Genomic DNA, 15,181 nt, shown 5'->3' with positions numbered 1-15,181 from the left:
TTTTCATAAGACTAGATGAATGAAAGCATGTTTATGGCTACCAACTACTCTGAATGAGGTTTCCTTCACCCACAAATGGGTGATAGAGATCAGCTGGACAGCATTACAGTACAATGTGCAACCCTTAGAATGTGCTGTTAATGACAGTAACCTTCTTTAGGAAATATATCAGTGTTTCCTGGCTCCATGTCTTCAAGTGACAAATGCCGCCTTGTCCCTCTCACTTTGCTTGTGCCATGCAAGTCAGCAGAGACAGACTTAGTTGCATAAGATAGGCGTGCATACAGCTGCACCACCGCAGTACTTAACACTTGTACAGAACTGGGAACATGTACATAGTTCACAAGTGGAGGAGGAAGGAGGGAGGGCTGGGTGGGCTAAGGCGGCACATGGTGATCCCTCAGCCTGGTACGAGGGCGTGGCATGTTAGCACCACGATGGGAGTTGGAGGTGATGGGTGTCCCAGCCTTCAGGGGTTTACGTTGTAGTATTCCCTGCACCCACAGGCCACTGACACTTCAGCGATAGACTGAGGCGGAAGATGGTGGGGAGGGAGAAACCCTATCCTGCTGGGATATTGAGTTAAATGTCACTGCTCTGCCTTGAGGGAAACACTGACAGGCCGACCCCTATAACAGTCTCCAAATCTCAGAGGTCAGAACGACTGCACAACAGCTGAGGCCTGGAGAACGGCTGGGTGAAACAGAGATGGGGACACACTGACAGAACAGAATAAAAATGAAATGTTTTAGCAACATGTCTGAGAACAAACAAGCTAGTGCAAAATGTTAGTCCCTTTCACTTGTAGATGGTGGAGAAATTAATAAGATTCACCCCATGAAGTTTAACTTACAGTTCAGCTTACCTACACATTTGTATGGGCTGTAGATATCTTGCTAACTAGTGTTTAGTGTGTGCTACTTTAGCTTTACACGAGTTTGCACACTCATCATCACACTAATCATTCTGCCATGTGAACGGGGGAGGAAGGAATACACAGATCTTTTACTTAAGTAAAAGAAATACCATAGTCTAGAAATACTCCATTACAAGTAAAAATTAAAAATGTTGCTAAAGCCAAAGTACAGAAGTATTATCAGCAAATGTACTTAAAATATCAAAAGTAAAAGTACTCCTCATGCAGAATGTGTCCTTTCATAGCATTATATTATTATAGATTAGCAATAGGCTTTAGTACTTCATCATTTGTTTTTTTTAATATAAAAACTAACTAGTAACTAAAGCTTTTAAATACATGTAGTGCTTTAAATGGTACAATATTTCCCTCTGAAATGCAGTGGAGTATAAGTAGAAAGTAGCATGAAATGAAAATACTCAAGTATTTAAGTACAGTACTTGAGTAAATGTACTTAGTTAGATTTCGCCACTGCCAGTGAAATCTAAGAAAAGGATTATATACATGTATACTATATAAAATTCTTCAATCCTAATAGAAAGCGTGTTATTGAGATATATTTGCAGCATAAATATTTATATCATTATATGCGCGTGTACACTGAACAGCTTTGCACACAGCTTTTCAAAAGAGAACGAATGAATGGTCTGTTGTAGTGTGATGCTTTTTTAGTGCTTTACTGGGCGTAATTGAGCGCTTAAAATATCCATCAAACTAGGGGCTTTCTGCTCTTTTTGATTTCCACTTTTGAATTGCTCCTCACCGGCAAGCCAGAGGTCATTTGGTCACCAGCAGCTTATTGGAAACTTGAAAGCTGCCATAAAAACAATTTCCTATTTTAGAAATTCTCTGTGGAGGAGCAGCAGAAGCTCATGTTTGTGCGTTATATAGTAAGTATATAGTATCAACAGCATATAGTATAGTATCAACAGCAATGTACTCCAAAAGTACTGCAACTATGAGGTTTAGATCCGTGACATATATAAACACATTTATGATGTGTATATTCATATATATTTAAATGTTGTATATATGTAAATATATATAGAGAAATTATTCCCATTAGTTTGGGAACAGACTCACAAACACAACAAAACCTTGCTGCATCATCACAGAAATCATAAAGTAATGAGCAGTACTTAGTTGAAAAGTTGTAAAAATTTCTCTTTACTTTGAACATTTCATTTCCTTTATTTCCACACAAAATGAGTGACAGACTTACTTACAGTCCATGAGGGTCCTTGTGACTACAGAAATCCTTCAGCTGGAGTTAAGGCCTCCAATTACGCATCCACGTTGGTGGAGTGTCCTTGAGCAAGTCAATAAATATGTTTCATGGCTGCCACTGTTTATTTTTCATCTTATACTAATTCTCTTCTTACTGTACATACAATATTAATAACCATTCATACATTAACATTGTATAAAACACATGAGTATTAACAACATTCCTTTGCAACCCTTGAAGACAACAGACAAACAATTTCTTCATATCTGTCATGGTAATAGAAAGACCTCAGTGAAAAGCATTTTAAACCTGAAATAAAATAAATCACATATCAAGGCGAAAATAAATTATCCATTGGAGTGATGTTAGTAATTTAATATAAATTTTACTGGATAGTGGGGAGTCCTTAAGCTCACTTTATAGTCGTTCACACCCTGATGTGAGGTCGTGTAAATCATTATGGTCACAATGCAGTTGTGAAAATCATCACTTGAACTAAAGTGTAATAACAGCTCTTTAAAGCTGGATCATAGCAGAGTGAAATTAGCTGTGTTTGTCAGCTATAAAAGAAGTTAGAAATCAAAAACAGGACATTGCAAAAGGTCACGTTACTATTATTGTTGTTATTCATAGTAAAGGTATATTTTAATGGACTCAAATGACACAACATCACCAGCATGTTTTATTTTTATTTGTTGTAGTAATTACATACTATATTACATACGCTACATGTATAACCCATATATCGATCATCTCATTGTATTTCAGTAGGCTCTGTGCCGAACACATCTGTGGCACTGAAATGAAAGATGACACAGTCACCAACACACAGTAAAACACTACGGATGATCCAGATGGCGTACCCTGAAAGCAGTTACATTTTTTTGGAGCAGTTTGATGAAAAACTTTGCAGAATGTTACCTGTCATACAGTAAGTACCAATAAGTGTATTATTAGAGTAAAGCCTATTTCACTCAGAAGACAACTTGATGATTCTGACTGTGACAGAACTGTGACTCAGCAAAGCAGCGTAACGCAGCAATAAATAGATTGCAGCAAAAATGTGTCCAGTAGCTGTCAAACGCGGTGAGCAGTGACCACTGCTGTTCTTATAGGAACACCTGTCAGTGTATTGATTAGCAACGGCATCTTGAATTCCTCTCTACAGAGGACTCGGCACCACCAGTTTACGGCTGTTAAAACAAACAGTAAATCAGTACAGTATGTGCTCAGCATTATGTTTTATACTGAATTTTCCAACTAACATCTGAGTTTTTACAGATGTACTGTTGTCAGAAACAAGAGAACAAATGATAAACGATCAAGTCCTTAGTTACCGAACAGATTTATGAATAAAAATGAAAGTCAAGCTAATGAACCCAAGTATATAAAAAGGAAACATTTTATTTTCTCTGTTAAATTATATGTAGTTTTACTTGTCAATATCAAATTCAGTTCTCTGAATCCACCACAAGAGGCCATTGTGTCTCTCTGAATAGCAACTTGTGGTGGTGCATCTACTTAAGCCCGCACCATATCTCCCCACTGCGTTCTCTTCCTCATAAAAAAAGAGAAATAAAACCTGATCCTCCTGTATCTGCAGCCGGGGCATTTCCTCTGCAGTGTGATAGTATGACATACTGGCTGTCCTCTTGGCATTCCTGCCTTCCAAGCGATCATTTCTCTACTACACGCTCGCTTTCTTCTATCACTGCCATGTCTTAAGTAGGTTAATTATCAGGTCAGGTGTTATTATGACTGACTATTGGCTCAGCAGAACTTTAGATAAGTATGCACATGTTGTTGACAGCAGAATGTTCTCGTTTCTGGTTTGAGCTGAGAACTTTGTGTGTCAGTGTGCCAGCTCACAGTCTTTTTGTAAAAATGCCAGCTAACTCTTGTACAAGATTATTCATCTACCATCTCCCTTCGTCTGTCTCTCTCTGTGTGTAGTTCACACTCCTCTCTCTCTGGCCACCTTCTTCAGCAGAAACCAGTTGAGCCGTCACTCAACCCCCCTCCCCACTCCGATGATCTCCTGCCTCACTCTTTCACCTTCTCCCTTCTTCTTATTCCACTGACCATGCATGTTCCAAAAACAGATCTCATTTTCATCCACGGTGCGACCCCCCCTTCACCCCCTCCTGCCCCTGCAACACCACTCTCCTGCATTGCCTCCTTTCCAAATCCAAGCCTTGTCCCCAGTTCCTGTCCACCATCTCACCTCCCCATTGCGCCACCTCAAGCCCCCGCCCGCACCACCGACCCCCCTTACCACCCCCAATGTACTCCAATGCTGGAATTTGGAGGCGTGTGTCGGTGGGGTATCCACCAATCCCGAGCCCGTTGGTGATATAAAACCCTGAGCATGTATGTGCTTATTCGCTCTTTCTGTCAGACCAGCACTCCTGAATTGGAGAGTGCCACACTTCTAGGTGAGGGTGGTGGACCAAGGGTAAAAACTGCAGAGAACAACAAGAAGTAAAAGGGCGCGGATAGGTACGGTTAGACAGGACATCCCTTGTCTATCCAGAAAGGATGGAGAACGCACACACAAAGGGCCCGGCAGAATGCCTGGCTTACTTCGGAGTGAATGAGACTACCGGTCTCACTCCTGACCAGTTCAAGAAGAACCTGGACAAGTATGGCTTCAATGGTGAGTGCGGGCATCATGGGATGGGGTGGGAGGCCTACTCAAAGAAGAAAGACAAACATAGTCAGTGTTTGGTAACTCGGCCACATAGAGAAACGTCTCACATCACATTTAAAGAGAAATCGGAGTATTTACATTCAAAATACTCCAAACAAAGTACAGTGACTGTTTTCCCAAGTCGCCACCAGCAGAGTTTTCAGAGATACTTTGTTGAGTGGAGCTGGGTCGAGGTTTTTTTTTTTGCATGGGATGCTTTTTCAGAGAGGAGTTGCAACAGCTGGTAGAAATGCAGAGACATTGAGAAGCAGACTTTGAGGGCTTTGAAGAGCTATTTAAAGATAGCCAAAGAAGATGGCTGGAGAGCGAGAGAGACAGGTGATGGCTCAAGAAGCTTCCTGGGTGAAATATGGGGCGGGCGCTAACAGGAGAGGTGGATAATTTTAGACCGGGTAAAAAGGGGAGGTCATCAGATGGCTTATAGCTTAATGATTTGTAATATGATTGCTAATCAATAACCAGTGGAATGGCAATATAGGTAGCAAACGCTCTGTAATATGGTATTAAAGTTCAAAAGCAGCACACAGTGATGTTTCTGGCGCCAGCTGCTGTTAAACATAATAATGAACAGTCACTAAATGTTAGAAGTCAAAGGAAACTGATTCAGTATCAAATAAGTGAAAACATTTGTTTGTTTTTTTAACGTCAGGCCTTAAAGTCACCAAGTGTAAGACACACAGGGTTTTTTTTAAGTGGTGGAAGATAGGTCACAATTATACCACACCAAGAAGTATAACTTGTCTTCGTTTGTTGAAAACAAATCTCGATGAATGCCATTTTTCTTTTCTACTCCATGGATCATTTGAACTAACCATCCTTTTTCCCTGTCTTTCTGTCTCCATACTTGTTGTCCTCCTTCACCTTTGTGTCTGACTCCAGAGCTGCCCGCTGAGGAGGGTAAGTGTTTATCCACCCAAGAACATCCAGCTACCTGATTTGACCCAGATGGGAAGACCACCATTAATTATCTAAACTCTAAACAGTAAATACATACAGGCAGTATTTTGATTGTGTGATGCCCACATGCAAATGCCATTCTCCTGGCTATTTTTCACCATCATCTTTAGCAGCAAAGATCACAAATCTACACTATCGACTGTAAACACTTCCCTTTACACTGAAATGCAATTTGACTTTACACATTTCGGTAGTTAGATTTATATTTTGTGATGACATTTTTTTCTTTGTCTCTATCTCTTTGTCTCGCTCAGGTAAGAGCATCTGGGAGCTGATCATTGAGCAGTTTGAGGACTTGCTTGTCAGGATCCTGCTGCTGGCTGCCTGCATCTCTTTTGTAAGTAAACAAGTGTTTGTAAAAACATTTTAATCATGTGAGTAATTTAAAATTGTGGTGAACTCTGTCATAATCATTTTTAAGTGGTAGGATTTGCAGCGGACATAATAGTAGCAACAAATTCCACGAGACACGGAGGGATGAGACACTCGACTTTTTTTTCTAAGACAGAACAGGTGCACACTTTTACAAATCTCATTACAAGAATAAACTCTTCAGATTACATCCTGGCAATCAACCACAAACCTTTCTCACATTTACTTTTTGCCACAATGGTCTCTGGCCCCTCTTCCATTCTTGATTGCCATCTTGAAACAGGTAATTAATTGTATTTAACTTTAAAACCCATCACAGCAACTCATCCTGTGAGCATTTCTCTCTGGTCACTTTGTCAAGATAACTTCACCCACCCACAAGTCCCTCCACCCCTCCGTGTATTTTTTAAGGACGACAACTTGAGAGCAGAGAGACAGATTGCAAGGGCTTGTCGGAGGTGTATTAATTCCTTTGCCCAGCTTTCACCCCTTCGGGCAGCTGTCATGATGGCCTTAGAAGGCGAATATTGAGGAGCCAGTGAGAGACGGGGGTCAGGAAAGTATAGGGGGGCTGAAGGGTAGGGGTTTATTTTAAGAAGGCCCCAAGCTGAGGAGAGAAACTGAATCCTTCGGGAAAGGTCAAGCCTGAAGGAAGGAATGAAGGGTCTCCACAGAAACTGGGTTAAAGTCAGAGGGAATAAGGAGTTATGGGATCAAATTAATATAAATGATGTAATCACAAGGTCATGAACATGGCCTGTATAACTGAGCTTTTAAAATCAATTGTACATTATATCACATTGTTTGTTATTATATACTAAAAGCTATGTGAAACAATGCATACAACATTTTAAATGACCGTGGCAGCCTCCACAATCCATGGCCCTCTTATTAGTCAGTATACATATGAAGAATCTTTTCATTCAGGCACAATGCAAGTATTATTCAAGTACTTTAAATACAGAGGTTCAGACATATATGCATGCTGTTTCTCAGGAACAGTATCGCCCACTGTCACTGTTGCCTCCACTTCTGTGCTCACACTAACACTGATTTGCTCTTTACCCCTCTGACCTCAGGTGCTGGCCTGGTTCGAGGAAGGTGAGGAGACCATCACCGCCTTTGTGGAACCGCTCGTCATCCTTCTTATCCTCATCGCCAACGCTATTGTTGGAGTGTGGCAGGTTAGTGGTGAGGCCCAGCACGTTGAGCAATAAGATATATCCACTGCAAAGATGACAGAAAGTACTCAGGTTCCAGTTACTGCCATGTGTTCCACCCAGACGTAGTTGTGCAACTGTAACATTATCACTTTTACATCTTTGAAGCTCAAAATAGTTAGTGTGTGCACTAAAGTTGCTGTTACAACATAGAGTAAATCTTAAATAAACAATATTATTCAATTCCAGTCAAGAAGATAAATTAAATTAGTTACTATTTTAGCCATAATTTGCACACCCTATGGTATGTTTTGACTGCAAGCCGGCTGGATTATTCACGTTATGCAAGTCTAGCTCTTCTACATGCACGCCATTAAGTAATTGGCACTGCTGTCAGGCATAAGTCACCATGGGAACATTGTTGTTACCATCTCCCCGACGTGTGTAAATCAGCTGCTTCATTCCTGTTTTTCTCAGTGAAAACAGATCTGATCTCGGCAACCTGCTATTAGAAGATTTATGTTGTCCGCCCCAAATTAAATGTTATCACAAATATTCCCCATATATAAATCCCTCAGTTAAATGATGATGTAGATAGATCCATGGTCCACTTTCCACACAACAGTTTGTATTTATTTGGGAGGGGAAAAAACCAAGAAGACTTTGTTATAACAATATATGGTAACTTCAGAAGCAACAGCGCAAGCCAGATCATGGATTTGACCTACTCATATGTCATCAGTAGGTTGTGTATCAGTGTGTAATGACTCAGAGCCTGCTAGAGGACATTCCCAGTGCCATGCCAAGGTCAACATGAGTATAGTTTACATTTGAGCAAGGATAAACAGGCATGTTGACATCAGTTTATAGATAATTATTAGAGTGTACAGTACATTTATTTGTCCATCATGTCTGGCACAAACTTTGTGAATGTGCATCGCTGTTTTTATTTTTGCTGACCCCCTTTTCTCATTTGGACTTTTTTAATGACTGTTTGTGGCTTCTTGTCTGTGTGTGCCACAGGAGCGTAACGCTGAAGATGCCATCGAGGCTCTCAAGGAGTACGAGCCTGAGATGGGCAAAGTTTACCGTTCTGACAGAAAGAGTGTGCAGATGATCAAGGCCAGAGAAATTGTCCCTGGAGACATTGTGGAGGTGTCCGGTAAGAAATGTCAACATCGTTCATTGGCTGGCTCTTGATTGCTAATTATTTTTTAAAGGTGGAAATGTAACTTTGAAAAGATACAAAGAAACATCCAGTGAGAGACTTAAGTTTCTGTTGAGGGAAAGACTGACACAAATTCAGGATATGTGTCTGGTAAAGGCTGATGGCAAAGCCCCGTGTCTTTTTAAGGCAATGTGTGTGAGGCAGGATGGAGTAGCACTGCTATGAAAATATGCTGATGGAAGACAAGTAAAATCATGAGTATAAATACCCCCACTAGCACCTGCTCCACCTCTTCTCCCCTCCCTGCCATTGCTCACTTCTGTTCATTTATCAGTGTACACCTGTTGCCTCTCTAGCTGGCTGTCCCCACCCCCCACCATGTGTAGCTCATTCTCATTGGGCAATGCATGTGTCAGTTTTAGGTTCTGTCTCATTATGGACAAAGTATAGAAAGTTATTCTGAGCACTGGGCCCTAAATTTGGAATAACTTCTAACACAATGTTTTTTAAATATTTTTCAGTTAAGGATTTCATTATGGCTGACATAAATTGTTCTTCGTAGGACTAATACAGTTTAGTAATGTTATGGAGACGAAAAAAAGTAGTCTACTAATATATACAGTCACCATAACTACATTTATTTGATGTTTTATATAAATTGAAGAAAAATATTTTGCATTCTGTGACAATTCAGTAAATAATAACAAGAATACATTTTAATGATGGCTACTTTATGATTTGTGTCACAGTTGGTGACAAAGTCCCCGCTGACATCAGGATTGTTTCCATCAAGTCCACCACCCTGCGTGTGGACCAGTCCATCCTTACTGGTAAGATTTCAAGAAACCTTAAAATCTGCCAATACGTGTTTTTCCATCCTCACTCTATTTGCAGTTCTGAGGTCATTTCCTGTATTCTCTCTCAGGTGAGTCTGTCAGTGTGATCAAGCACACTGAAGCTGTTCCAGACCCCAGGGCTGTCAACCAGGACAAGAAGAACATGCTTTTCTCTGTAAGTGCCATAACATCAGTATTGTTTCTTCACTTCTCTGTTAATCCCGTTAAACCTGTTTTCTTACCTTTCTCTTCTTCTCTCTTCTGCAGGGCACCAACATCGCTGCTGGAAAGGCCATCGGTGTGGCTGTGGCCACCGGAGTCGCCACTGAGATTGGCAAGATCCGTGACCAGATGGCTGCTACCGAGCAGGAGAAGACTCCTCTGCAGGCAAAGCTGGACGAGTTTGGCGAGCAGCTGTCCAAGGTTATCACCCTGATCTGTATTGCTGTCTGGGCCATCAACATTGGCCACTTTAACGACCCCGTCCACGGTGGCTCATGGCTCCGTGGTGCCGTCTACTACTTCAAGATCGCCGTTGCTCTGGCTGTGGCTGCCATCCCTGAGGGTAAGGCAGCACGCCATTGAAATCAGAGAGTGACAGTCAGAGTTAGTCTATGAGAAGACTGTTCCTCCTCTGCTTGTTCATCACACTCAACGTGTGGGAACACACTCACAATGTCCCTTAGGTCTGCCCGCTGTCATCACCACTTGCCTGGCCCTCGGTACCCGCCGTATGGCCAAGAAGAACGCCATTGTCAGAAGCCTGCCCTCTGTGGAGACCCTGGGCTGCACCTCTGTCATCTGCTCCGACAAGACTGGCACCCTCACCACCAACCAGATGTGTGTGACCAAGGTGGGTATCAAAAAGAAAATTGTGTTTGTCTACAAAACTAGCCTACTTAAGACACAATTAAAACCTTCTTTGTTTCCTCTGCCACAGATGTTCATTGTCAAGAGTGTCGATGGCGACCATGTTGATCTTGATGCTTTTGATATCTCCGGCTCCAAGTACACCCCAGAGGGCGAGGTGTAAGTTGGCTGTCGTCATTCAAATCCCATATCATCCATACTTGTACTATCATACATACATACAAGCACACATAAACCGTCTCTCATTAATTTGTAATTCTCTTTGTCCTTCAGTTCCCAGGGAGGTGCCAAGACCAACTGCAGCGCATACGACGGCCTTGTTGAGCTGGCTACCATCTGCGCCCTGTGCAACGACTCCTCTCTGGACTACAACGAGGTAAAGTCTCGCAGTTTATTCGCTACACTGAAACCTTGTGGTCTTCCACAGTTTTACCAACTCTCTCTCTCTCTCACCCTCTTTTTCTCCAGACCAAGAAGATCTATGAGAAGGTTGGTGAGGCTACTGAGACCGCCCTGTCCTGCCTGGTTGAGAAGATGAACGTGTTCAACACCAACGTGAGGAGCCTGACCAAGATTGAGAGAGCCAACGCTTGCTGCTCAGTAAGTTTCCTCCTGCCTTTTGCTACATGTTGAGGATCACATTTTTATTGTTATTGTACAGCTAGTTGTGAACCAGTGAAGCTATTAGTTTATTGAATCAGTCTTAGTTCACTTAGTAGTGTTTAATTAGGGCCATCCTATGGCAAGTTGACTGCCTTTCTAATAAAAAACCTTTTTATCTGTGTCCTCCAACAGGTGATCAAACAGCTCATGAAGAAGAACGTCACTCTGGAGTTCTCCCGTGACAGGAAGTCCATGTCCGTGTACTGCACTCCCGCGAAGGGTGATGGTGGTGCCAAGATGTTTGTGAAGGCTAGTTTCTTTCTTTCTTTTCTCCTTCTCGCAGCCTTTGGTCAGACACCCGCAACTTTGACTGTGCAGCACTCAACATAACATAAAATAATCCTCCTGTTACCTCAACAGGGTGCCCCTGAGGGAGTGATTGACAGGTGCGCATATGTGCGTGTTGGCACCACCCGCGTGCCCCTGACCAACGCCATCAAGGATAAGATCATGGCTGTTATCAGGGACTGGGGTACCGGCCGCGACACCCTGCGTTGCCTGGCACTGGCCACTCGTGACACCCCACTGAAGATGGACGAGATGAACCTCGAGGACTCAACCAAGTTTATCGATTATGAGGTGAGAACTAAACAATCTCATGGACTTGATATTGAAATGCATGGAGATACTGTGACTACATGTAAAAAATTTTGAATGACTCCATTCCCGCCTCTCTCCTCAGACTGACCTGACCTTTGTTGGCTGCGTGGGTATGTTGGATCCCCCTCGTAAGGAAGTCACTGGCTCAATTCAGCTGTGCAGAGATGCTGGAATCCGTGTCATTATGATCACTGGTTAGTATCAGGGGTGGGATGAATCATCAGTGCAGGAACGTGCTGTAATGTGTTCTCTTGTAGAACATAATCATACATTTTAATGTATGATGTGTTCTATGGATTATGTATTTTACATAATAAATACATTGTATTTTTTGGCAATAATTTTGAGTTGGCCATTAAGGGGGAAATCTGATATCTAAATGTAAACAAAAGTTTAGTTGTATAAAGTTTTTGATTTAATCAAATTAAATTAAATTTAATTAAGTATTTAATAATATAATATAGAAGAAGCTTGTATATTCCCTCTTTTTTAAAAAGGCCTGTTGACATTTTATTGGGAAATTTTCTCCAGCTAGATAGATCCTAGTATATCTTATGCCACAGAAATGCCTGTGTTCTGATACCATTATTGTTGTGTAAAAAATCCACTGTAATCATCTATATCTACAATACACACAATGAAAAACACATCTTCTCCTGCAGTTTTATGATGTATCCACTCCCCTGTGGTGCAAAACATGTGTTTTACACCACCGAACTTTTCACTGACCCTCTTCTCCATCTCCATATTTCAGGTGACAACAAGGGAACCGCTATTGCTATCTGCCGTCGCATTGGCATCTTCAGTGAGGATGAGGATGTAACTGGCAAGGCCTACACTGGACGTGAGTTTGATGATCTGCCCCTCCATGAACAGGCCGAGGCCGTGCGCAGGGCTTGCTGCTTTGCCCGTGTGGAACCATCCCACAAGTCCAAGATTGTTGAGTTCCTGCAGGGCTTTGATGACATTACTGCTATGGTAAGAGCTCAGCAGCATAAGATGCAAACTAAACTTGACACAGACATAGTACTTGTCTTTTTGTTTTCCGGCTGTTAGTGTAGTGTTAGTGATTTTGTATTTGCAGTATGTCTATGTTAATTTGTGTATACACGTGTGTGGCTCTGAGAATAGTTAAACTTATGCTTCCTCTCCTCCCACCCCAGACTGGTGATGGTGTGAACGATGCCCCTGCCCTGAAGAAGGCCGAGATCGGCATCGCCATGGGCTCTGGCACTGCCGTTGCCAAGTCTGCCTCTGAGATGGTCCTGGCTGACGACAACTTCTCTTCCATTGTGGCTGCTGTTGAGGAGGGCAGAGCTATCTACAACAACATGAAGCAGTTCATCCGCTACCTCATCTCCTCCAATGTTGGTGAGGTCGTCTGGTGAGTGGCCTATGTGACACACACTCTTTCCCACACCTGAATGCCACCTTTCAGCCATTTTTCTCTCAGTCTCTGGCTAAGCTCGGCCCTCCGTTTGTTCTATTATTTCCCTTTTCACTCTCTCAGTATCTTCCTGACTGCTGCTCTGGGCCTGCCCGAGGCTCTGATCCCCGTCCAGCTGCTGTGGGTCAACCTTGTCACTGATGGTCTGCCCGCCACTGCTCTGGGGTTCAATCCCCCTGATCTGGACATCATGGGCAAGCCCCCACGTTCCCCCAAAGAGCCCCTGATTTCTGGCTGGTTGTTCTTCAGATACATGGCTATTGGTGGTAAGTAGGATTTTGGACATGGTGTTTGGATTTTATTTGAAAACAGGAAAAGCACCTGCCTACACTGACACTGTAATCTTTCCCTTACAGGATACGTCGGTGCCGCCACTGTTGGTGGTGCTGCCTGGTGGTTCCTCTATGATCCAACCGGCCCCGGTGTCTCCTACTTCCAGCTGGTAAGTAACTGTCTTTCTTTCCTGTTTGTCTTCCACAAACACTTACATGCAGACACTGCATAACCTCACCTCTCCTCTGTACAGTCCCACTTCATGCAGTGCCATGAAGACAACGAAGACTTCACCGGCATTGACTGCGAGATCTTTGAGGCTTGCACTCCCATGACCATGGCCCTGTCTGTGCTGGTCACCATTGAGATGTGCAACGCTCTCAACAGGTAATACTTGTGTTGAAATTGGGTTTTACAGCTAGTACAGAAAAACACTTTGTCAGCAAAAAAAAAAGAAATACATTTTGAAATGGCAATGCAACAGGCTTCTAGTTCTTTTTTTGATGATGACTCCAGTGGTTTCTTCAGGTAACACAGATATTTATTCTCATAATTCCTTTTTTCTTATCTTTTTTAAAGCTTGTCTGAGAACCAGTCTCTGGTGCGCATGCCCCCATGGAGCAACTTCTGGCTGCTTGCCGCAATGACCCTCTCCATGTCCCTGCACTTCTTGATCATCTATGTTGACCCTATGCCCGTAAGTCAGCCACCACTGCTCCCTCTCGACGCTTTTTGTTGTAGTCGCTGTGGTTTTGCTGCAGTTCTGACTCCCACTCTTTTGCCCCGCAGATGATCTTCAAGTTGAACCACCTTACCATTGACCAGTGGATTGTAGTCTTGAAGCTTTCCTTCCCTGTCATCGCCATTGATGAGGTTCTGAAGTTCATCGCCCGTAACTACGTTGAGAGTAAGTAACACTGCACTTTTTTCACATTCACTCTAACATATTAAAAATATAAAGATCTGTCTTATTACCTAAAATAAAATATCTTATCTCTTTTAAAAGCTTTAATATAATTCAAATTGATTAATACTTTCATCTCTTTTTTGTTAACTATTCATTAATATTTTAACAAATGGTAATCCTTCTTCATCCTGTACTACTGTCATTCCATTACCTCACATCATCTCTTCCTCTGTCTATGAATCTGTCATAAGTTCTATAATGCCAGTTTTTATCTGCCTGATCTTTCTCCCCCCCCTCCCTCCTCTCACTAACTCACCCTTTTTGTTGATTTTCAGTCTAAATTCTGTCAACCCACCACCATTAGCCTGTATCTAAAGCAAGGTATTCCACAATGTGCACATCTGCTAATGGCTATCACTTTGTATCTATAGTTTGTGTGTACGTGGTTGTGTTTCCTTAGTTTTGTCTCATATGTTTCTGTTCTTGTGCAAATCTGTCTTCAGTGGTGTCTACTGTAAAAATCATCACGCTGCTGTTGATGTACAACTCTGGGTTCTCCCTACTACTTAATCTGAAAAAATGTGTCTGATCTCTGTCACAAATTGGGACAGTGGCACTAAGGAATAGGGAGATCTCTCAGTGCTGCTGTCTGTCCCTGATGTCCTCCTCTGAGCTTATTTCTGATTTCATACAAGCTCAGAAGTCATGTTTATCACCTCTGAGTTGCTGCTGTTGGCCTCAACATAGCGTGTTTGTTGATCTGTTTTCTGTCCGCGGTGTGATCAACGCCTGTTTTGGTACCACTTTTATAAAAAGGCTTGATATTGTCAATGCCCCACAAAACCCCTTGGCAACACTTTATTTTACCCCTCCCGTTTATCATTTCTAAGCAGTGTATAAGTACATATAATAAATGGTTCATAACACACTATAATGAAGTTGTAAGCAGATAAAAATGTTTTAAGTGTTTGTTGATGTAGTTAGCCTCTCTTAATATGTAGATCATGCATGACAATTTAATATAACACAGCTTTAATTATATATGTCTTAATAGGAGAAGTTATAATTGTTGTA

The 15,181-nt window shown here is 42.1% G+C and overlaps 1 protein-coding gene across 1 annotated transcript; it reads left to right on the top strand.

Annotated features, from left to right (window-relative positions):
* The first annotated feature begins 4,629 nt into the window (after window positions 1-4,629).
* atp2a1l (ATPase sarcoplasmic/endoplasmic reticulum Ca2+ transporting 1, like) lies at window positions 4,630-14,115 on the top strand. Its single transcript, XM_046068883.1, is given in 23 exon segments — window positions 4,630-4,800; window positions 5,734-5,751; window positions 6,066-6,148; window positions 7,263-7,367; window positions 8,367-8,505; window positions 9,261-9,341; window positions 9,437-9,522; window positions 9,615-9,912; window positions 10,034-10,200; window positions 10,288-10,376; window positions 10,491-10,593; window positions 10,686-10,817; window positions 11,013-11,148; window positions 11,151-11,178; window positions 11,240-11,459; window positions 11,563-11,674; window positions 12,235-12,458; window positions 12,644-12,864; window positions 12,991-13,193; window positions 13,284-13,369; window positions 13,454-13,587; window positions 13,780-13,897; window positions 13,990-14,115. Coding segments are annotated over 23 exon segments (3,027 nt in total). The 5' UTR covers window positions 4,630-4,682.
* Window positions 14,116-15,181: the final 1,066 nt, after the last annotated feature.

The sequence above is a fragment of the Micropterus dolomieu genome, linkage group LG14, assembly GCF_021292245.1.
Source record: "Micropterus dolomieu isolate WLL.071019.BEF.003 ecotype Adirondacks linkage group LG14, ASM2129224v1, whole genome shotgun sequence".
Classification (NCBI taxonomy): domain Eukaryota; kingdom Metazoa; phylum Chordata; class Actinopteri; order Centrarchiformes; family Centrarchidae; genus Micropterus; species Micropterus dolomieu.
The sequence above is the reverse complement of the archived record's forward strand: the minus strand, read 5'-3'. Positions and strand labels throughout refer to the sequence as shown.